Genomic DNA, 24,860 nt, shown 5'->3' with positions numbered 1-24,860 from the left:
CCTCTGCTGGCGCCGCCGCCGGGCCCCGACGTCCTTTGCTTTACCCCTCTTCTCCGTTAAGTCTCTTTCTCTCTTCCGTCTTCTAGTTTTAATTTGCTTTCTACTGCTTGTTGTGTCAGGGGGCAGGGGAGGAAGGGAGAGGGTAGGGGAGCTCTGGTTTCGCTGTTGTCTCTTCGCCTTGTATGGGAAAACCGCCGAAAACGGGTTTTTCTGTGAAGTTGTGCTGGCTCCGGCTCGCTGTCCGCCCGCCGAGCTGCTTCCCCAGCCCGGGCAGAGCACGGCTGGTACCCGCTGCCCTCGGAAACCACCTCCTTGTACCGGGTCAGGCTTGTGACGGCGCTTTTAAAGTTTAAATGTCAGCTCTTGCTTGTGCTGCCTGCCCTGGGACTGGGGCTTGCCGGGCTGTGGGGAAGAGGACTGGGATCGCTCGGCGTCTGCCCGCTGAAAGCGCTTCTGACATCCCTGGGTAACATCTGCCCCAAGCGTTCTCTGACTTCGTTGGTGCCATTCATTTGGGCTGTTGTTGGCATAAAGGTTTTTATACTAGTATGACTGGGGCTTTTTTTCTGTGGATGCAGTTTGCTATGATATAATGCCTACTGTTGATGTAGTTTTTCTGGAATAGCTTATCTCTTTCTGTCTTTGGATGTAAGCTGTATCTCGGCAATCAAGAGTCTCCTGGCACATTGTGTACGGAAGTGCATGTAGAGGGTGATGTGTCAAATGGCTTCATTGTGTAGATGAACAACCCAGTGACCTGCAATTCAAAATTTACGACTTGACCTGTGAGTTCTGTGTTTTTGTCATCTTAAACTACTTCACGGGGCTAGAGAGTGTACAGGCTTGAAAACTCATTCAAGGGTCTATAATGTACTTGTGGGACAAACGTGTGTGGAGCTGTAGGCGGTCAGACGCTTGCTTGTTGTGTTGCATGTGAGCTCCAAATGTTCTGTCAGACTGTCTGCATAGACAGGCTAAGTTATGTGAACTGTTCTCTTTCATATAGTTCTGGTTGCTACAACAGTTTCATTAGGTAATGCTTTAGATAATTAAATGCAACTGAAGGTGTGGCCAAGCGAACACTGTAAGCTGTTGAAGGCTTCAGTTTCTGTGAGTGACGCTACCTTAAACAAAGGCATGCTGCATCCACTAAAAAGAGCAACTTAATTTATGTTGTAATGACACATTTATACAAGGGCCAGGGTACTGCGGAAATTATACTGCTGATTGGTGTAGATTTCCCTAGGCTAGGTGTGGTGGCAACTGAAAGAAAGTGACTTGAAAAACTATAAAACATTTTGTTTGCTTGAATTTGTTTTACTGAGCTGGTGGATAGCTTAAAGATATAACAGTCCCAATGTGGATGGTGTCTTTCATGTCTTGAAATAACTTTATCAGTGATATGTGCCATCATAGTAAAACGATCCCTTAAATGGATAAGAGTCCCATCTTGGAATTGCCACTTCTTCTACCCTAAAGGTTTTGTTGACCCAAGTATAATGATTTTTCTGCATCTCCTTGCATCACCAGGCATACTGCTCATTTCTGCTAGAAAGTTAAGTTGTATCAAACACGCTTGTGCTGAAGGCCATTAGTCTCATTGACTTCAGTGGGCCCAGATGAGGCAGTAGTCCTATTAACGTCTTTAAAGTTAGGCATGTGTTTGGAATGAGAAGCATTAGCGCACATAGTGCTAGATCTATTTTATACTGCTGTATATGGCAGTTAGGTGAAGCTGCGCAACGTGAGTGAGCATGATGTTTTGCTGCTGATTCTCTTACCCTACTTTGACCAGTTCTGGCATTGACTGTGCAGCAACCTAATTCAGTTTGATAAAGTGGTAGAAAACTAACCCAACAAAAAAAAGAAAAAGTAAATAATTTTCTGCTGGGTTAGTGAGTTGAACTGGCTTGTGACTCAATCAGATGAGCACTGCATCTATCACAGAGGAGTGGCAAGATTGCTAGGGAAGGCAGGGAGGAATGTAGGCATTCCTTCATCACTGTCAAGGTGCTACATCTGCTCCACTCTACCTTAGAAATTTACATCAGGAGTGTCACTTTTTTGTCACTACAGCGGCGCTGTTTGAGCTGTGCTACTGATGCACTTAAACTAATATAAGTCATGCTATTCAAACAAATATTAGAACAGGTATAGTGGTATAATAATGATAACAGAAGGGGTTTGGTAGTTGAGTGCAGAGAGAAAACTTTCCCAGTACAGTTAATATATTAGGCATGTGGCTGGATTAGAATGTCTAAGTGTAAAATTTAGCCATAGATATAAGTGCTTGGAAGATAGATGTATATCATTGTGCTAATGATATAATAGACTTTAATGGACTACTCGATTTAGAATACAATTACTTGTATGCCTAAGTCTGAAACCTTTGTCAATATACTGGAGAAAGAATAGAGCAAATAAATTAACTATTCAATTAACTAGGTCAGTTGAAACTTACTGAAGGCTAACAGATATTCTGGCTGTGTTTTAGCTTTGTAAGAACACTCCTCACTGAAGGCAGAATTTCACACTAAGTCCGATCCGCAGCAAAAGAGTGTAAGAGTTTAAAAAACAGTTACATTTTTTCTGATATTTTCCAGTCATATTAACACGATGGGTTATGTTTGCTAACAGCAAATACATCGTGTGGAACTGTCATACTGGAACAGAAGAATCTGGATTTTTAGGGTTTAGGCACTTAAAGCATTTAATGGGATGGAATTATTTAAATATGAGAAAATATTTTATTGCTGTTTTTAGCTAGTTCAAGAAAAAGTGTTTTCAGCAGAGGCCTAGTACCAGTCTTTGTAATGCCAGGTCAAAGACAGCACTGGTGGTCACTGTTCTGGTTGTTGTGGGGTTTAGTGGTTGGGTTTTTTTATGTCTCGTCTGTTGTTGTGACATTTTTCAGACACTACTTCTGAATGCAATTTCAGAGCAAAGGTACCAAACTTGAGAATGTGACATTTGGAACATTTTCCCTTAAGTTTTCATGTACTTCAGTTTGCTTTGGAAGAAAATAGGGATCAGTCTGCAGTTGACACAGCTGCAGGTGAAGTTGCTGCTCTGCTCCTATGTCCTTGGTATTGTTGAGCAGCTGAAAGCTGTTGTCTTAGACTCTCAAAATTGGCAGGTCTGGTTCTTGTACTTGGCCGAGAGGATTGCCTCTAAGTTCTAAGAAGATTCCTCCATAGTGGAGTGTTCTTCATGAGATGAGACAGGACTTGTTGAAGAATTTAAGTGTATTCTGCTGAATGGATTTATTATAGGCTTCAAAAATGGAAGTCTTCTAATGTGCAGTTTCTAGTAACTGGAGATGGAACGCGTGAACTTTTGTTTTGAAGGCCAAGGAAACAACTGCAGGCGTATTTTATTTATTCTTGAAATTAGGGTACGTTGCCTATTTTCTGTCATAAATGCAAAGATCTTTGAAGTCAAAGAAAATACAGAATTCCTGAATGGATAGGCAAACCCTCGTGTGCATCTCCTTAATAAATGGATGCATTCTCTGTGCCTCTGTACTCTGATTTCTTCACGAACAATGAATCAAGTTACGCTAGCTGTCACAACATTCATTTCAATAGATTTCCTCAGAGTACCTCCTAGCATGTGATGCAGCAGAGTAAGACATTCAATGCATTTTACTTTCAGTAAAACTACTAACCCATTTTTGGTGCCGTTTTTTAATCACTTTTGCATCACTTGTGATGAAGCAGAGACGCTTTTGCAAGTTGCCATGTCTTCTCATAGCAGAAGGGTGTTGTAAATGTCCATCCTCAGTGTACGGTTGGAGAGAATCAGATTCAGTGATGTTTCATTTATAGAAAAATCTTCACTATAGCTTGGATGCAAATTTAGTAGCCGACTGATGCCAGTGATTTAATCTTAGAGCTCATGAAATATATTAGGTTTTTTCTGCTATATTTTCTGACATTTGATGGATGTATGACTGTTGATGTCATTTGTCTTCCTGGTTAACAGAGGCAGTGACGTGCTTTGAAATTCTTTACTCCTTTTCTATCTGCAAGTGTGTGGTTTATCTTGATTGCTCACTTTTTTGTAGTACCTTAATATCCCTAAAAGCTTTTTAATGTTTTTCTAGCTTAAGACAGATGAAATTTTATTGCTATATTTCTTTTACTTTGGAAGCTTTTTTGGTTTTAATTATTATTTTCCAAAGTCATAAAGATTGGAATGTGAGTTCTTCTGGTTTATTTACGGTTTGCATTACAAGACAAAATACTGAATAGTATCTAAAATTTTACTCATTTAGAGCAGCTAGCATTCACAAATTCATTGGGCATTGTTGGTGTTTGTTACTTCCAGCTTTTTCTTGCATCAGCTTTACATAATTGTGTCCATTGTCATTACATACAGCCTTGCTCTTGGCGTGTAGTGCAATCTGGACTGGTAAAATATTTCTAAATTGAATAGTATTAGCAGCCAGTCAGATTAAATATCAGCAAAACTACTTATAAGGCATTCTGAATAGTTTGAACCCATTGAATCTTTAGCTCAGCACCACTTAAAAATCACGAGAAGAAAAATCCCCAACTTTGTAGCAGAAATAATTTTGGAGGAGCAAAGCAGAGATTACAGGCTTGAGATAATACGGTGAAGTGTTAAGATGAACTTTGTGTCTATGAAGCATTGCGCAGTTGGAGTTGTACTTGGATTTTGAATGTTAACTTCTTTTCAGAACCTTTGCCCCTGAAACACATTTCGTTTGAAGGCTTATTATATAAATGAGCATTGAAAGAAGGTGCAGGGAGGACCCGTCTGATTCTGCAGTCTCAGCTGTAGATTCTGGGGATGTGGTGCTTTTTTGACAAATACGTCATGCATTTGTTTGTTGCGTTGGAACTTGTCCTCAGTTCTGAAGAAGGTCGGTAAATCACCTGCATCTAATTCCTTTGAGAGACAAAGTTTTCTCAAAATACGTTGAGGCAAAAAAAGAAGTATGTTACTCTTGTATCAAAATGCATTTTAAAAACCCATAAACATAACTAAAAAAAGCCTTAGAACAATGTATTATGGATATTTTTAGCTCTCGTTTAAATAGCATAAGGCTATTAGGTAAAAGCTCAGATTCCAGAAAAATGAGTAGGTAAAGGTGTTTTGTATTCCAGACTCAAGCATATCATCATAAATTGTATTCTGTGGTATTTGAGGAGATATGGAAAGTGTTTCTGGTGTCTTTAAATAGAAATTCCATCACTTTCAGTGGGCTGGCTCAGAGAAATAGTTTGCTTGACTAGGTCTGATTGTGTCTGTCCACCTGCGTACGTCTGTTATTGCTGGTAATGCAGAAATGTAGCTGCACAGGCAGGAGCTCCAGAGGGTCTTTAGCATCAAAAGTCAACTTTCAATTATTTGTACATGGAAACTTGAAATCTTTTTGTAAACAGGTAAAAAACATCCTTAAACCCTTTTATTTGTCTTTGTGCCCATTTCCCCCATGGACAAGTCGTCTGCGCTGTGCAAGGCATGGGTGCAGTGGGACACACTGCAGCAGGGTATACAGACTCCTGTGGTGCCCTTGAGCACCAGTGGTATCTCCACGGGTAAGAAGAAGGTGATGGGAATGGTTCTTGTTTACCCCAGTCCAATTTACTCTCCTTGAGGTAAAGCCAATAGCAGCTTCAAGCATTTGCTCTTGGGGCACGACTGTAGATTATGGTATTTGACAGCAGCTATTACAGGACTAGGACTGATCTGGTTGTTCCTCAGTGTTTCCATTCCTTCTCCTGCTTGCATGGAGGTTGTAGCTTATGGTACGACATAGCTAAAACTAATAAAGCAAGAAGAACAAAAAAGCTACTGTCAGGCCTTATCGCGTTCCCAGTCCACTTTGCTTTGCCACATAATCCCATTGACTTTCTGCCTGAATAAGGCAAGAGAGACCAAAGCATAAAGAAAGGAAAAGATGGCTTCTTTTATTGACGCTGCTGCCTTATTGTAGCTTAAACTTTGTGCAGTGTTGGCCTTATGCATTGTATACCCAGTTTGTAGCAAACCCTGCCACTTTGGTGATTAAACATTTAAAAATATCCTGTTTTTTTTTAGCAAAACTTCATCTTTTCTTTTGTGGTGTCCTTTTCATTTTATGTCCCTTGTGTTTTTATAAGAAACAAAATCTTGAGGAATACTGTTCCCTATGCATACTGGTGGGTTGGTTGGGATTTTTTGCATAACCACTAAATGTTAGTGAAAATTATGGTGGGCGATCTCTTGCTCACATTCTCTGCCTTCTCTGAATCTGTATGATTCAGTTTCCTCTCCCGTTTCCTTGTTTCAGTGCCATGACTTCTGAGTTTCCTCTTTTCTTTTCTTACTGAGGCTATGCTAAGAAAAAAAAATCATACGGAGGATACTTGGAAAAACTTTACAGTTGGACCAATATACCCGTTTCTTTTCTTCCTTTTTGCTACTCTCTATGCTGTTTTTTTTTCTGACATTCATTCCATTTCTCTATCCTTCCTGTCTTTTCCCATTCTCTTCCCTTTTATATCCTGCTTCTCTCCTCACTTTTCTTTCTCTTTTTCCCAGCCTTGTTTCTCATCTCTTCACATTTTTGTGTACCTTTGCTAAGCATATTCTACTTCCATATCTCCCGTCCCTTATGAAATGCTGTCCTCTTACTACGTTGACATTATTTTGTTATCTATTGTACCTTTCAATGCCATCCTTGCTATGTTTGGTAGTAAACGTAGTGCTGGTTTCTCATCTTACTTTTTTATTCAGCAGTGATTTTCTCTTTGTTTCCATTTCCTCCTTTCTGGTGTGTTTTCATGCACTTTTCTGATCTGTCAGTTCTCTTCAATGTCTTTCCGTAGGAACAATGTTTGTGGAAGAGAGTGGTTGTCGTGTCCCATGTCTGTCCACACCCCCAGTTTCTTCCAGGAGTTTGGAGTATATCCTTTTCTTGCTAGTTTCCTCTTAGATCCTTATCTGCAGCAGTTCTGCTGTGCCTTCTCTTGTGTACTTTTGGGGATTTTTGTCTTGGGCAAATAGGTAAAGTTTGTAGGTAGGTTTTGAAAAGCTGATAAATTTCTCCCACCCTTCCAAAGGAGGGGGAGAGGGACATCTAAAACCCAGACCCTTACAGTTACAAAGATTATGAAGCCTGAAAACTTACTGCAGTGTAGCCTTCCTGAAACTCTAGACAGCTCCAGAATGCTCAGTTCTTACGTGACCTTTTTTTTTTTTTTTTTTTTTTTCCTCCAAACAGCAGCAACCTGAGTTAAGCAAAACTACTCAGTGGATCTTAGCTGGCTGCACTGAAGACGGTAAGAGTCGTATTGTGCACTTGGAGCCGGCGCTGCAGGTATTTGTTAGGAGAAATACCGCAGGATGCTTTGTGATTACTTCCAAGCTTATATAGAAAGGAGAAGAGGTTGAGTGGCCTTTTATAGAAAGTTGTCATATACTCTTGACCCAAGGCATTGAGACAGAATTATTGACCATTAGTGATCATCAGCACACATAAGTGAGTTGTTAGTAGAACTAAGGTGTTCTCAAAAGTGTGTTTACTGTTTCAGTCTGACTTGTGTTCTGTTCAGCTCAGGTAAAGGACTGACAGCTTTTACTTAAGTGTTAGGATGAAAGATACAACAAGCAATTTCAGACTTTTTTTAATTAATCTAGTACTTTTCATAAAGAGTTAAGGAATATGTAGAATATATTACAATCCAACATTTACAAGGGCTTCATAAAATAAACTATATAGATCTGTGTGTGTATAATGAGAACAGTTCTAGTCCCTGACTAAGTTCTTCTATCTATAGTGGCAATTCTAAGGATAAGAGTAAATCCCAAGCAATTACCTGAAGAGGAATACTTAATCCCATAAGAAATGGTTGTTTGTCTAGAAGTTCTCTTACGCTAAATTTACACGTTGAGTAGATTTTGTTATGTTTATGTTTGGGCAAGAAACCTGATAATGGTATGATATGACATTTCCAGCAGCTCTCAAAAGTAGTTCTTTATGGAAAATGCCCCCATTTTTGTTAATGTTTGTTTTCTACTTTTCTAGCACAGCAGCTCTTTCCTCCAGTGATGGAGAAGCTCAGTTAGATGATTTCCAGGGTAGGGCAGTGTTAGGATTTACAGCATAAATGATTTGAGGCACGAAGCTGCGGTTCTGCATGAATGAACTCTGCAGCACCTGTCCTAGAAGCAGAATTTTCTAACTTCACTTGGCTCACTGCACACAACTAGATACTTAAAAAACACACACCCCCTACTTCTTTCTAGAATTTTTGTGTGATTGTGGACTTCACTAATGTGTGTGTATGTGTGGTTTTCTGTACCTATATATATAAGCTCACAAACCGTTTCCATGCTCATTTGAACATTTATTTGGATTCTTTAAAGAGAGTCAGAACTAAAGGTCTTTTGAAAACCTGTGTTCCTTATTATTGGTAGCCTTTCTTGGGGCATGTGAACAGTTTTCTGGGATAACTTGCTGCTGTAAATGCAAGCTATATGACTGAATGTTAGGACCAAACTTCACTGCTGTCACTGTGAGTATCCATAAAGCCATATATGATAAAAATTCTTATCACAAAATATACAGGCAATGATCTGTTCCAGTAAGTACTACACAGTGTTAATTTTGTGGGATGTTTTGTCATCTTTTGTCAGAAGAATGACCTTTATGTTTGAATGCCCTTTTATGTGATACACTATGTAGGGAAGTGAAAGCAAAAGAAATTTTCAGAAATTAAGAAAATGAGAAAAATTATATCAGGGATTACATGAGAGAAGAAAGAGGAAAATGTCTTTATGACTTTTTCTGAGGTCCAGAACTTCCTGCATGAATTCTGTGGTCACCTAAGTTTTGCTTTCCGTAACAGAAATGTCCTCAGTCTGTTGTGAAGACAGCTCAGTAAACCAGTGCTACCAGATAGGAGGTCCTTGGTGAGAGGGTAGTGGCAGTGCTGACTAATTGGGGTTCTTGTTAGCTGAATGGGCTCCTCTTAGATCTCTTAAACTGCCTTTTTTTCTTATATAGCACTTCGTTAAAGTCTGTTACAACTTCACCTATGACAGCCCATCTTTTGCAATTAAAGTAATGAGAAATAACTATTTGCATAAATTACCTGCCTTTTCTTTTAAAAATTATCTTTCTTGATTGAGTAGCTTTTTTTTTTTTTTCTCCTTTATTAAAAACTGCTTTGGTGATAGCGGCTGCCTGGTTTGTTGCTCAGAGTTCATAGTGGTTTAGATTCACTGTGAATCTTGCCTTTGAAGTTCACAGGAAAACAACAGCAGCTCCAGTGCAGTGTCTTTTCTTGGCTGTAGTGTCCTCCTGCGCAGTTCTATTCTGCCTTTTTCTTTAACAGACATAGGTGGCACATTCATCTGTCATTGGAGGAACTGAGTATTTTTGCCAAATGTTTGTAGGTTCAAGCCATGTAGTGCTGCCTCTGTTACCCACTGTGTGCAGTATTTCAGTGTGGTCATCTTCAGAATTGCTGGAATACTTATTAGTATGATCTAAGTTGTGTGACCTCTGGGTTTCCTTCTATCAAGTCCACTCTTCTTTGTAACAAATGAGAAAAAAAGCAAAACCCTCTTTATCCACAAAATTACATGGTTTGTGAAAAATGGCAAGCTGTAAACACATTTGTGATTTGGTGCTGATTTTCTGATCATGTTCGTGATGTGCATTTGAAATCATCATATGAGGTGAACATTCATCATAGCGATCAAGGCTATGTTGTCTTTAGCATAAGATACATTTGTTCTTACTTTATACCTCTTTGATTCTTACATGACTTTTTTTTTTTGTAGATAAATTGACATGATGTGGAGCAACAAGTCAAATGAGGTGCCTCTACAAAATCCGAGGCATAGCCAAACCAAGGATTCTACCAGAGGTATGGATTTTCTCTGTTTTATTGCCTTGTTTTGGAAGATGTTTTATCATGAGTTGTTTGAAACTTTGGGGAGTTTTTACAGAAAGTATTCTCCTGCCTCAAGTTGGAAGCTAAAACCGTGTGTTATATGGCTTCCTTTTTGCAGAGATAGCAGTTTCGTTCTCTGATCTGGAGAGTATTTGCTGATCTGTGTTAGGAATTGCCAGCTTATGATACAGTTGCCAAGATGGTACAGAGGCAGATTTTTTGAGTACTGTAGAGGAGGAGCAGTGCAGGAACAGAAATTTGGAACTGTAGGCTCTTGAAAGAACTGAAGAAGAGCCTGAGCGGCAGTCGCTTCTGACTCTTGCTCAATTCCAAAGTGGTGAAGAGCTAAAGACACTTGAATAGCAGCAGTACATCAGCATTAAGATGACTTACATTACTTTTGTCTCTCTGAACTGGAGAAAGCCTGTTAGCTTTTTACTGTTATGATTACTCTGTAATTTAGGAAAGGAGCAGGAAAAAAAAATTACAGTACATCCCTGAGAGGAAAAAAGCTCTAGTCTGGAGGGCAGCTGAGTCGCATGTTAAGTCTGTGGTTCAAGATCAGTGTTATGGTCTCCACCATGATCAAATTGATCTGCAGAAGTTATTTTGAAAGCAGAGACAGATCATTATTTTTTCTGTAAGAAGACATTATTGCTGATTGTTTCCTGCAATATGTTCAGTTTCTTTTAAAATTATGTACCTTGTGAAACTGAGGTGTTCTGTAGACATGAAGCACCATCTCTTGAAGTCAAAGCAAAGCTGTTTCTATGCTACTTCCCTAACCCTCTTCCTTTGTGGTGTTGCATCTTACCTGAAATGAAGTTGGCAGCTTTGTTACTATAAGGAAAAGATTGTATTTATTTAAAAAAAATTTTTTTAAACTCTCTAATACTTCTACTCTCCATGGCTCTGACGCACATTAAGGTTTTGGATGTTGCATTGTGCAAACCATTAGATTAGAAGAAAACCATTAGAAACCAAAAGAAGAGGGGAACTGAGGAAGTAAATATTTTTAGAGGCAAATACTACTGCATCCTACTGAATGGGATTGTGCATAGAGCAGGTGCTGTCTGTTTAGATTAAAAGGCTGCAGTTGATTAGCGCCTCCTGCTTGTTCTTTGCAAATATTGCTTCTGTTTTGTTTGTAGGGTGTACAATTCAAAAAGATTACTATTCAAAATTCACATATGCAGAACTTGTTTTTTGAGTAGAGTCTTTCAGTGACCATGTATTCATGCTTTGTTTACTGAAGAAGAAAATGGAAGGGAAAAAAAAAGTAGTTAAACTATAGTGTGATGGAAAAATGTAACATATTTCTGTTTGGGTAGATAATCAGCTTTATTTTATCTTCTAAACATCTTCTATAATGTGTGGTAGATATGATTTCAAGTGTAATAATGCATTCAACTTAACTTGGTGAACTTATTAAATTTTACATTAAGTATTTTATTGTTCTGTTAAGATGAGTCTTGATTAATAACAGCTTCTCATAGAGGAGATTTACAGGCTGGAATTGAGTCATTAAAAGAACTTGATGAGCTCACGAAAATTGTTTTGAAGCAACATTTTATTTCATTGTTTTCCATGTACTAATGAGAAATTTATTTCTTTGTTCTGCCCTGTAAGATCTAACTGCAGCATGGGCTACGTTTTCTCAGACTAAGGCCGCTGTAAGTACTGATTTATTTTTCTTTTTTTTTTTCTTACTCCTTTTCAAATTAGTTAATGGCTATAAAAGCTTTACCCAAAGTAGTATTTTGCTCAGTGATTGTCTGTTAAACAAGTTGAAAATAGGGCAAGCAGTTGGAGTACATGCATGTTGAACATTGTATCTTGGTAAAAGTTTTCCACATACAGTAGAAGAATTTTTTGCCACACCAAGCTTAGTCTCGAGTATAGTAAGCTTAGTCTTGAGTGTGATATTACCTTTCCGTTTAAGAAAGTGGTGACTTCTAATTTTTCTGAAAACTTGAAAAAATAACTCTCCTCTGCTTACCCAAACCAGTCAGAAACTGGTTCGACACCAGCGTATTTCATAATTTTCCACCTTGAGCATTGGAATTGCTGTCTTTCTGTGGGAACTTGAGTGCTTAGATATCACACTAGTTTCTAAAATCTGGCTTCAGCTTGTTTTTGAGGGGGAATTCAGCTCTTTCCCATAGCTTTGTCCCTCTCCTTTTTAATAGCTGAGCGTCAGTATGGGGTTTTACATGTGGAATCTTGTATCATGCTCCATTTTGAAAAGAGTATTATAGAATTTATCCCAAGTGGAATTAATATTTCATTCAGGCCAAGCATTAAGACTCTGAATGGCATGTTATTATTAATTTTTTTCACAGCAGCCTGCTTACGGAAACAAAACTATGCAACAAAACCTAATTTAGATAATCTTTTTAAACAAAACTTAATAATCTGACGTAGTTTCTGACTATAAGACTATACAGTTTTGCAACATCAGCCTTGTGAAGTTGCTTTTGCTTGCAGTTTTATTCTTTATGAAAATGAAAAAATTATCATGTTAGGGGAAAAAAACTGTAGCTTAAAAATTGAAAACAATATTCTAATTTGCATTATCTTCAAATTCTAGCTACGGCATATAGAGAACAAATTGGAAATAGCTCCCACCAGCACGGCTGTATTTGACTCTGTCATGGATGCCAAGAAGCCCTCTGCTAGCGCTAGCAGGAAAATAAGCAGAAAGGGTATGTATTATTGAGGACATAGTGTGTAAGGCAGGGTAAAGCCACTGCATTCTGGGAAAACTTGATTTCTCCTTCCTGCCTCCAAGTTGTCTCCTGCTAACGATCTTTATTTGTGAAACTCTTAATTACCCAGGAGAAATGTTTTCTTCCCTTAGTTTAGGAAGGAAAGTGTGCTATCATAGTCACTTGGTTAGAGGGAGTGACAGGACTTTCCCCGCACTGTAAGTAAGCAGTGCTTATCCCATTCTGATACCACGTTTTTGTGGGGGTTTTGGATAACAATTGTATGCCTATGTTTACACTGGACTAGCTGTTTATATTTTTTTTAATGTTTCTCAACTGTTACACCCTGGTAGAATGCTAAATCTGATGCTTCATTTATTTCATATGAGGAGTGCATTTGCTTGTAAAAAATAAGCCCTTTTTTTAAATACTAACTATTTAGAGCATTCTGGTAGTGTGCCACTGGAGAACAGACAGGACAGATCGACCTCTAGTGGCAACACAGTCAACTTTCACAGATTTAGTTACTTATAATTAATGTTTAAGCATTATTATCTCTCTTTAAATATGATCATTGTTTCAAGCACTTATTACCTTGCTCCTCGTTGTTGAAATCAGCTAGTTGAAAAAGAGAGGGAGTGCTTTTAATGCTGTCTTGGAGTGATGCTCGAACCCAAGAAAAACTGTGTTCTTAATTGTTCGGCCCAAGAGCTTTCTTCTTCTGGAGAGATAGGTACATAGAGGTTTCTTTGGTTTTTGCTTCAGCTTCCCGGTCCTCCAGCCAAAATATATCAAGCAAGGACAAGTCCTCACGCAGCCCTCTTCGAGCGACCACTCTTGAAAGCAATGTGAAAAAAAGCAATCGTGTGGAATTTCGTGAACCATTGGCTTCATACAGGTTAGTGCTGGAACAGTTGACTATTAAAAAAAGTACGCTAAGATCAAAACAAAGCTAATAGTGATGTTTTGGACAACTCAAAAATTTACTTGCTTCTTCCCCTCCCCCATCCCCATGAGCAGCATGTGATATTGGACAAAAATGTCTTCCTTTTTTAAAAATGTTACAGATTTTTCTTTTTTTTTTTCAGTGGTTATGAGTTTAAAGACAAATGTGTTGAAAAGGTCATCAAGTTGATGTGGCTGTGGCCTCAGTGGCCATCTGATAGGTTTGATAGGTATTTAGTTTCGGTAATAAGGACCAAAAAGGTATTTCCTCATGCTTTTCCAGCTTTGTTTCATTAGTTCTTCAGCACATGCTCCCCAATGTATTACCATAAGACAGTGTAGAGCAGGAACATCTAGTACTAAAGATGCATTCAGTTTTTGTGTGTGTGAGAAACCCAAATAAGATCAATGGTTCAAGGAGAAAAAGCAGCACAGAATATTGCAGGCCATAGGACGTGGTGGGATGTGAGGAATGAAGGAGAATACGTAAAGGCTGTTTTTCCTAGCCTATGTTAAGTAATGTAGTGAATAGAAGATGCCTTTCAAAAAGAAAGAGAACCTGCAGTAGAAATAAACTAGTTATAACTTGCTGTAATATCAGAGCCTAAAAGACTTTTACCATAACGTCTTCAATTCCTTGTGTGTTATAAGCGGTGTGCGTTCTTTGCACAGCCATCCCCAATAAATAGCTTGGTTGGGTTGGTAATAGTTTTTTTTTTTTATGGGATTCTAACACACACTTTGCATTTTTTTCTAAATGTTTTCTCAGTGAAGTCAAATTGCTGTTGACTGACGAGAGTGGAGTTTGGACAGTGGTTTTATTTCTTTTAATTCCACTACATCTCTATTAATAATTGTTATCCTGATGTCTAAGTTTTGGTCTCCTTTTCCACTTCTTGTGTCAGCTGTGAGGTTTTTCCCCTTCCTTGTTGCATGGGAGGCTGATTTGGATCAGTTGTGTAATCTTGGGTCAGTTTTGTTAATTGAACAGCTCTGTTGTCTACCCTATCTGGAATAACTTACTTACATCAGTTATTTGTTTTAAAAACATGCAGTAAATTTAACAGACTTCAGGGAAAAGAAGAAAATGAAAGCAGCTAGACTCATGCCTTTATATCCAATTGAAAAGAATAGCTTGCTTACAGTAAGAAGGCTGTGTGGCGTTGGGGGGATTAATTTTGGATTAACATCAGAGCTGCTATGTTAACACATTACTCCTTCACTGTGAACAGCCTTTAGTCAATGCTTTAAGTGCGCATAGGAAAACAAAACCAGCATAATGGCTAGAACAATCTCTGTGAGTGTATATTTATGTACACTTTTGGTGAAATTCTGTGCAATTAAACCACTCAACTTTTATGTTGATTGGTAGTGATTACTACACTATGTAACAGGAGTGTGCTACTAGAGAAAGAGAGGTAGACGATTTCACAAGTACAATGCTATGACCTGGCTTAAATGAGTACTTTAAACATACTTGCTGAAGAAGCAAGCCAGGTAGCTCAGGTTCTGGATTTTCACATCTTCAGCCTCTCATCAGTGAAAATGTTAAATACATTTTTGTCCTAACAACACAGGTACCATGTGTCTATTCAAATATAGTCTGTTTTTCTGTGAAAAAAATCTAAGAGATCCTTAGTTTGTTGAATTTCTAAGCTCTCAGTAAGTTTTACATTTGTTGCAGTACAGCCAGTTCACTCTGAAGTTCTTGTCAGGGACTTGCCTCTTTAGTCCTCAAATACAGGGCAGGGGGTTTTGGTGCAATTTATTTGTTTTCTCAGCTAATGAATGTGCTGTTGAGGAGCTGTGCACGTGTGCATTGTTTTGATTTAGAGAACATATACTAATTATGCTTCTCTTAAGTTTTACGCTTGGTTTTTATTTAAAGCTGTTTTTTTAAATTGAAGGGCAACATTACTGCTTGCTGATTTTCTACATGCCCTAACTTCAGCTCTTCAACTTTATACACAGTTCTGTTCAGACAGGGAGTGCAGAAAATGAAATTTTGAACAGAAATCTCTTTCAGTTTCATCAGACTTGCACGATTAAATGTGTGGTGATCGAACTTTAAAAGAACTTGCCTTTAAAGTAGAGACAAGGTATAGGAAGTCATGTTTTAGTTAATGACTGGGCTGATTGCTGGGTTGGAAGGTCCTACTGTTGTGTTTCTGATGGCGACTTCTTTTTTTTCCTTCTCTTACATCAGGGATACATATAGTTCTCTATCTTATCACAGTTCTAGCCAACTTGAGGCCAAGCAGCTTCTCTCTAGTTCGGACTTCAATGAAGCAGAAGGGAAGGCTGAAATAACAGGCCGTATGATACATGACCGAGATGAGCGGGATCTACACAGCAGAGATTTCGAAAGCCCGTGTTCTTCTGCTGCAGATGAGACTGTTGTTAGGTATTTGAATGACCGACCAGCAATTGATGCCTTGCAGAATAATGATGCGTTTCTTAAGGTTGCAACACCTCCAAGATTGGAAGAGGAAAAAACTAGTGGCTCCAGAGGAGATGAGAGTAGCGCTAAAACTGCTCAGAGTAACACATCCCAGGACAGTGAACTGAAAGTGTCTTCCCCTTCTGCTACGAGTACTTCTAGTGCTCATAGGCTGGAAATCTTGAAACGGCGGCAGCATGATGCTAAGTTGGAGAAGCTGAAGGAGCGGATTCGAAAGCAGTGGGAGCATTCTGAAGAGCTAGGTGGCAGAGGGCAGCACTTGGGATATGCTGAGCAACCTGTTGTGATCACAAGCGTGGAGAATGTGGTGACTCCCAAAGTCAGGAAAGTGGCAGCTGCACCTGCTGGTCCATCATATAGAGGTATGGAGGTGCAGAATGCCTCCCTGTTGGTTATACATGGTGAAGGAGTGGAGTTCAATTCATTGAGGAACATGTTAAAGCATGGATGTGACTCAGCTGTGTTTGGGCAATGTGGGAGCGGATAGCATGGTTTGATTGCAGATATGGAAAAGAAAGAAAAGAAATTCTTGCCAATTTACAGAAGTGTGGATCCTTTTGAAATTCTTCCTGTCTTTTCTCAGAAATGACAATAAAAAAGAAGGTCACTGTATTAGTGTTTGGGTTTATTTCAATATGTGTTTTTATGGTCCCAGAGCTTAGTAACATTGTATTGACTGAGAAAGCCTTTCACATGTTTAATAATCTTTTCTTCACCCAGTCCACTGTTTTTTCAACTGTGAGCAAGTGGCAGGCTGGTATATTACTTTCTTCTAATTTAGCACTAGAAATTCAAGTAGTTACTTTCTTACTTGGCAGTTTCTTACCCCTTCCATCCTGTAAAAGCTTTATTTACATTTTATGATGTTATTTTAAACTCTTAAAATTGTTTACTCTCAGGTTTCAATCCTGCTGAAACAAAGATTCGCACTCCAGATGGAAAGATCTGGCATGAGGAAGAATTTCACATTAGTCGGGAGCTGTACAGAGATATAGCCCTCCAGTTAACAGGTGAGAGACAAGTTGAATTGATTAAGCCACACAGCCTTCTCTTAAGAGGCAGAGAAAATATATTTTGTGCAAGTCTACAAAATCATGGAAGCAAAAAATTGAAGCAATGACTGTTAAATATATTGTACTTCTCTCCACAGGAGGAGTAACTTGTTGAACACTAAAATCAATTAAAAAAATCCTTCTCCCCATTTGCTCATTAAAATACTTTTTAATAGAAACCAATATTGAAAAGAGTTGAATGATGGCTTTTCTTTGAAACAGAGAGGAAAAAAAGAAGTCTTCATTAGAACAATTTTTATTTAATTTTGTGACTTCTTTATACATGTTTGCATGAATGAATGCAATTTCCTGTTTAAAAGGACAAAACCAAACCACTTTTGGTTTTGTTGAAACCTATGTGATCTCATGGGAACAATTTAGATAATTTTTTTTTGCCATTTTAACACCTTTAAAATGATATGTGCGCCATATACAGTATGTTAAAGCCTGAATTGTACTTCCTTCAATATGCTGTTAACAAATCGTTGGTCCTGAAGCAGGTGTGGCAATTGTTAGTGGTTTAGTTGAAACATATAGGTAGCTAAAGGGGGTATGGGGGACATCTGCTGTGGAAAGTCTCCTGGAATACTTATTTAAAATGAAGTAGGTAGCCTGCAGTGAAGGGGTATGCCTTCAGCTATGTGTGGTGGTGAGATTATATGGCATTAGGTTGGTTTAGTATCTCTGAACTTGTAGAACTTTATTGCTCTATGCCAAAATTATCCAAGTCTTTAAGTTCTTGGAGAAATTTGTGTCCCATAGATTTGTACACATGGATTTTTTTTTTTTAGAGGTCTTCCCTGCATTCCCTGAGGAGGGGGAGAACAGGTAGACCAGAAGAAGATTTAAGAAAATTTTAAAATAATCTAGATTTTATTTCCTCTACAAATCTTTTACATTCAGTATTATAAGGCTTGGATAGGATATGGGAAGGAAGACTGTGTAACTTCACAGTGGTAAATTGACAGAATGTTACCTTTGGGGTTTATTCCACGTGAAGGTGTAGGAGGGAATGTTGAATGCTAAAAGCTTAGAAAACTGTTACTCATTCCTCTTTGCCTAATGGTCTTTTGAAAAACATTAAATATTGTTGTCGCAAAGTGGCGACACAGGAAAAAAGATCTTTTTTACATGATGAGCTCATTTAGCAACAGAGTATTCTTATGCTTAAAACTATGAGCAAAGATGATTAAAAAATGCTGTATATTTGTTCAACGGTTACGCTGCTGAAAGACCGAAACAGTAATCCATGCTTTATATTTTCAAATGCACTGCTTCAAGACCCAGTCTTTATTAATTTTTAACTCTGGAAAACTGTAGTGCCATTGGCAGCTCTTTTCTCTGGGTGATCTAAGCGTGCTTTTTGGTTTGGTAGGCTGGTTACAGTGGAGCGCTGTAAGGTTGAATTGCTTTTGACTGACTGAGTTGGGGGAGGGGGAAGAGATCAGATGAATGAAAAGGAAGGGAATGGAAAATAAAATCCCCTGAGGACCTCTGGTTTTGCAGCTTAAGAGTTTGCATATTTCAAATAACTTTTCTCATTGGTCAAAAACATTTAGGACCGGAGGAAAATGTAATGAGATTGTAAACCTGTAGGTGTCTTTGTATGTTGATAGTATAGTGGCTAGTATAGAAATTATTAGACTCAGTTTTCTTTTGCTGGCACAGCTTGACAAGGTACTGAGGAATTTTTCTGGAATTACTCATAAAAAAAAGTTCAGAAAGCAGAGCCGCTTCTTTTCAGTAAAATTGTTTTTCAAATGCTCTACTTAGCATCAGGCCGTGAAAGTAATGCCAAATTTGTAAAGACTTTTAATCTATGCTAGCATTTTTCATTTTTTTTTTTATTTTTAGTTTTGATAAGCAGATATAAATGATTCATGAGCTCTTTATAGAAATGCAAATTTTTGAAAAGTTTCGTTGAAGAGGTCCAATTAAAAAGGCATTTGGATCGTGTGTTCTAGTGGACTTCTGTCTACAAAAGCAGGGAGCTCTGTGTGTGTTCAGCCCTATGCCTGTCCTGATGCCCCGCGTAGAACAGCTGTTGTGGAACGTGTCTTCTTTCTGACGTGAAAAGATTATATTGAATAGCTGATTCCAAGTAATCAAATGCTGGTGCTGCACATAATATATACTGTAAATGTATTTTTAGGCTGTTGGATTATCTATCCACGTGTTAATTCTGTATTAAAGTTACAGCATGTGGAGTTTCGTGTGCGTACAGTCAGTTTGATCAAAACTGTTCCATGCTCTCTAGTGCTAAAAGAAGCTATAAGATCTCTAATATCTACAGAGGCATTATTCTTTACTGCAACATGGTTTTTACATGTGAGCATAGACCATGCAGAATGTCTTTATCTTGGTTTGGCAGTTAGGCTAAAGGATATTGTGTGGACCTCAAACTTCCAATAATTCTGTCTTAAAGATGTTCAGGATTTACTGTACTAGAACAAAATTGCTGTAATATGAATAGATTGAGTGGGAAACAGTCTGCAGTTTCCTGGTATCAGGAACTGTTTGTCACTGAAAAGAGGTGAGGAGGCAATCTAGATTTCTGCAGATGCAGTCACTGGGGCCTCTGGTACTTGGTGCATTGATTCTTTCTCCCTTGTGCTTGTTGTCAGCCTCAGAAAGGACTGGAAAATTTGTAAGGAAAGGATATTGAGAGGGAGAAAGACTCTTAAATTTCCATTTCCACATCCTTTAATACGACTTGTTATTCTGTCTCTGAGACTTCTATGGGCATCCATCAGAGGGTGGATTCAGCTGAAATTAGGGGCTGTAAAAGTTAGTATTGACATATAAATAATAAAGCTTCAGATCTATCTGTGGGGGGTTCTAGGTTGTCTAATCACATTCTTTATAGAAGAGGAACAAGCAAACAATGGTAATAGTGGCCTTAGCTACAGTTCATTTTTGTTGGGATTAAGAAAAGAGCATCTTCAAGGCATGTGAATTAAAGTAATTTAACAAAGTCTTTGAAAATGTCCAATGTTGGCTGCTGAGACTGAGTATACAGCTTGTCTGTCCTTCTTGGGCAATGCTTGACTCTGCTTTGTACCTTAGGCAGCTGGGAAGCCCACTCAGTGGGGTGGCGATTGAGCCACATCCCAGGTTTTCTTTATGTTCTTTGCCCTAATGTGAAAACATGGTAAAATATGACACTGTCTTTGGTAAGTGTTCCTAGCATCTCTAAAGCCTAAAACCTAATTGTGTTGTAAATGAGGCCTTAGGTGATGCAGAACTAGTCTGCATCACTGGGTGAATTCTGTGACAAGTTTTGCGGGAGGGAGAGCGCATGGATATCCTGTCTTTCATGCTCCAGCATGGAGGCAACAAGTGAATGTGCTGTCATGCGTTAACGTGAAAGCAGTAGCCTGTGTGTTTCAGGAGTGAAGGGACTATATGTTATTGTGGAACATTAATACTGTGAAATGTAATATCTGTAGTAGAAGAGAACCAACAATTGTTCCTGTCAAACTGTCAACATAACTTTTAAAATTGAAAATTAATTTTGTAAAGATCTATTATGGTGTTGCTGTAGCTTCGCTGTGTTCAGTGGATAGGTATACAGCACAAAATTTTCATGCTAGGAGGATTTTAAAATGCTGGATTGGGAGTAATCGATCTCAATATATAATCTGGAAGAGTCAGTGAATTTTAATGTGTTTCTCAGAGTTCTGCTTTTTCAAAGTAAATGTTGCAGCAAGCTTGTTATTCTGTATTCTTTCCTGTGGGATATCACTTAACAGCTTTTGTTTGTTTTTAGAGGATTCAACAACGAAAGGAAAACCTAGTGAGAGAAACAAAGAGAAGAAACCAACCAGACCAGCACGGAAAGTGCAAAAACTGACACGGTTGTCAAGTTCAGAGTCCAAACAAGGTGACTAGCTCTACTGTAGAGGGAAGACTGTCACGTGTCCTTCAGAGATGAGTTTTGACTCAAGAAATAAAGAAAAATTAAAGTGTATTGCTTTCAAAGTCTTCTCAGATGCGCAACAATGCCGTTGTGTGTTTGTAGACTGTATGCTGCACTGGGAATGTGTATGTTTTTGTTGGTGGTGGGCTGTGCGTGCTTTTTTTTTGGTTTATTTTAATTTTCTGGCTTTCCACTTGCTGTGTGCACCTCATGGAAACTGCTCAAGAGTGTGTGTTTCTTTGGGCAGGCTGTCTGTCAGGCCAACACAGACAAAAAGTAGCAGTAGCCCTGTTGTGGATCCTGCTTCTGTTTTGCTCGTGTTGAAGCGGGTTAGTGCCTGACCTACAGCTCAGTGAATAGTGCTGAGAGGAGGAATGGAGGGGATATTAAAATCAGTGCCAGTGGGACCTGCTGAGTTGCCCTCCTCTGCGAGGAAGGGCTGCAGTGAAAGCTCTTCCTTTGTATGATTTCTCAATGGGGAAGCGGAGAACAGGTTGTCCTTCTGGCCCTTCTCTGGCTGTTGTTCTTCTGTGTCCTATGTCAAGTTGTTGCTGTCCTGCACCTTCAGTTCTGGCTTGACCCATTCATGTTTTTTTCAGTTAGTGAAAGAATGTAAAAGCACGTTTCTTGGTGCAAGTCTTACAAATCTTGATTTTTATAAAGGAAAGGTTTTTTCTTTCGCTAATTAAGATTTTTTTATTTTCACTGTTGTATGGCATTTCCACTGCCTATTAAATAAAATTAAAGCATTTAGAGGTCAGGTGAGCAGGTTACTGTAGAGCAGCACCTAAAAGTAGAAAATGAAATTAACTGCAGTGGAATTCTGTCAGTGCCTCTTAGTTTTCCAGTCACTTTAATCTTTGGTATTGTGAGTAGCAAAAGGTTTGGCAAGATTTCCCCATCTGCTTCATATTTGGTTTTAATTTTCATACAAAGTAAGCAGTTATGAATGCAGTCACACTATAGAGTAATTCTTTTTCCTTTAAATACATGCAAGGTTAATCATCGTTTACACCTTTTAAGGGTTTATATTACTCCTTACATAAAGTGACCTATAACCAGTAAATGCTTTGAAGAAGGCCTATTAAGAAAAAAAGCTGCTTTTTAAAAATTACTACAAAGGGGTTTTGAGAGTGAATATGCACTTCTGCATGCTGTAAGACAGGAAGCTGCAGGTAAATATTTTGTTGGGATAATGAATGCTAATACTTAAGTGATAAGCATGGATTTGCTCCTTCCTATGCTGATCAGCTCATACTTAAGGAACTATACTAAAGTAACATGTTTTTGTGACAGTTCCAAGTGAGGGAGGAGCACGGCGATTGCTGCAAGTTTTGGCAATGGTTATTCTCTGTAATGGATTAAATGTGAGGAGAACGATGGCCTGAAATCCCTGGAAGATAAGAACCAGACCAAAGTGGCATATCAATGATGGTTCTTCTTCCTTCAGTCATAGCAATAAGAAACTGTTTAACATAGCCAAGGCTATAAATAGCCACAGCTCATGTTTCTCTCCGTTAGCGTGTTTTAGTTCAAACAGCTGACTTGAAATGGAAGATGAGCCTTTTTAAACACACACAGAAGTAATTGAGAACAGTGAGTTCGGCAAGAGAACCCCTTGGCTGATACATCTCTTTCAAAGAGGCTTGTAGTGACGTGTTTCAAGCGACAGATTTATAAAATACTTATATAATTTACAATGCAAGCAAGGAGTACCACTAGTAATGAATGAATGGTGGGCTTCAGACTTCTGACTGAACAGGCTTCCTCCTTCTGGTTTAAAATAACAAAAAGAAAAGAAAGGTGGGGGCTGGGATTGAGGACTGGGATTACCAGAACACTATTGGTCTGCTGTCCTGGATTTCACATGAAGTTGCTTTGGTATCATGTCTTCAAAGTCCTGTTGGGCTCAGAGTCCAGTCCTTTTTTGTCTGGCTGTGTTGTGTTCATGCTGCAGTGTCTGGGTTTGTTTAGGCAGTGCTGTCAGAAAGTGGAGTTGAATGGTTAGAAATTAAGTGCAAATTGGGTACTCAAGTCAGGTACTTTTCTAGCAGTAAAATACTGCTAAATGGTCTGAGTTAGGTTACTAATACTTTTTTATAGGATGCTTTTCTCCAAAGCTCTTTAAGGTCATTATTAAAAAACTATATATTAATAATACTGGAAGTTAGTGGGATGAAAGGTGAGTTGAATAAACCTCATATTTAATCTAACCAATCTGAGGTAAGGACGCCACCGTACCCAGTTTTTAACATTTAATTATATGTAGCATGATAAAGTAATACTAATAACATTTTGATTGATTTTCTGTCACTTGCAAGGTAGTCTGTTCTTGAATTAAGTATCAACTAATAGGGTTTGTCTTGACTACTTTCAGTAATGTTACAGAAATCCCAGCTAGACAGTCAGTTAGTATTGGCATAGAAAAACTGAGGAAGTTAAATACCGAGCAGCAGAAGACACCTGTCTCAACAACTAATGATATGTAAAAATCTCTGCAGGTTTTTTTTTCTAGAATATCGGCTAATATTCTCTTAATATGATGATTAATTGTCTTTTTTATCTCCCATCTTTATTTTTGTTCTTATTATTACAACATTTTAGATCCTTTTATCTTTTTTCTTATTTTCCATATTTAAGTGGAGATGAACAGCAGCTTCTCAGACCTCTACAAATATTTCCCGTCTCCCCCAGTAACATTTGCTTGTAAGTTTTAGACCTGTAGAATCCCTTTTTCTTTTTTGACATGAGTTTTTGTAGGGCTTTAATGTGCTGCAATACGTTTTGGATTTTTACATTGTGTTATATGTTGGCATGAAGCACTGATAGTTGTGTGATTCAGCTGTTGATTGGTACATCACTGTTATGGCTGGGTTGTGTTTCTGCAGCCATACCACTTATGTGGAACTAAAGGGTATGGAAATTATGAGCTGTTGCAATTAATACTTCTTTTTGATACGCTGGAAAATCCATCTAGCTCTTGACTTTTATTTATTACTTATTGTGCAGGTGGAAACTATGTAATAAATGCATCCTCCTGGCGGGAGGGACAAAAGCTAGTAAAAAAGATACTGGGTCCAGCGCCCAGAATAGAACAGGACAGAAGAGCTGTATCTAGTGACAGAACAGGACGAGAGCGAGCTGCCAAGTCTGGTAAGTTGTACTTTTTATCACTGGACTTCTTTCATTGTTCTTAATTTATTATATGACGCTGCATGTCTGCAGAATAAAGCAGACTTCTGTGTTAGAATGTAATCAGTTTCTTATCAAAATAACCCCTGTTATTAACCTGGGATTCGAGAGGGGGAAATTTTGCTCACATACATGGTTGGGATGCATAATCTCTTTTCCGGGGTAAATTTGAACTTTTCTTGCTCTGGAAAAGATGGGAAGTAGGTTGCAAACAAAAATGTGGATCACCTGCAGTCTGTCTTTGCCTCTTGAAGTTAGTGGGGAGAGGAATGGTTACAAGTGGTCCACAGGCCAGATGAATTTTCCAGATGTGCTGCATATAATATGTAAGATATGGTTGCTTATCCCTGTTTTACAGGAATTGTGGTTCTTCAGATACTATATAATGTCATCCATGTGCATCATAAATCTTCACTGATTTCTCTACCAGCCCTTGTCAGAATTTATCCAGAATCTCAGACAGGGCAATTAAGGGACAGTGGTAGCTGCTGTGCTTCTAATGCCTGTGAGGTGTTGAGGCTGGTGAGAGTATAAAGGGTATGAGCCCAGTCTAAGCAAAGGCTGCTATATTCAGACTATGACACTGAATGAAGCAAAAGCATGTTTACAATGAGATCTGCACTCCTCCCTCATCCTCATTTTGCAGCTGTGTTTCAGTGATGGCATATA

General features: G+C 38.5%; 1 protein-coding gene across 1 annotated transcript in view; it reads left to right on the top strand.

Moving 5' to 3' along the window:
* The first annotated feature begins 9,814 nt into the window (after positions 1-9,814).
* CEP350 (centrosomal protein 350kDa) overlaps positions 9,815-24,860 on the top strand; it is a 64,083-nt gene continuing 49,037 nt past the window's right edge. The window contains 9 exon segments of the mRNA XM_009892839.1: positions 9,815-9,887; positions 10,978-10,980; positions 11,544-11,587; positions 12,505-12,619; positions 13,352-13,520; positions 15,774-16,390; positions 16,928-17,030; positions 20,833-20,963; positions 24,009-24,152. Coding sequence (XP_009891141.1) covers positions 9,815-9,887; positions 10,978-10,980; positions 11,544-11,587; positions 12,505-12,619; positions 13,352-13,520; positions 15,774-16,390; positions 16,928-17,030; positions 20,833-20,963; positions 24,009-24,152 — 1,399 coding nt within the window.

Source organism: Charadrius vociferus, unplaced genomic scaffold (assembly GCF_000708025.1).
Source record: "Charadrius vociferus isolate BGI_N301 unplaced genomic scaffold, ASM70802v2 scaffold39, whole genome shotgun sequence".
Taxonomy (NCBI): Eukaryota; Metazoa; Chordata; class Aves; order Charadriiformes; family Charadriidae; genus Charadrius; species Charadrius vociferus.
The sequence above is the reverse complement of the archived record's forward strand: the minus strand, read 5'-3'. Positions and strand labels throughout refer to the sequence as shown.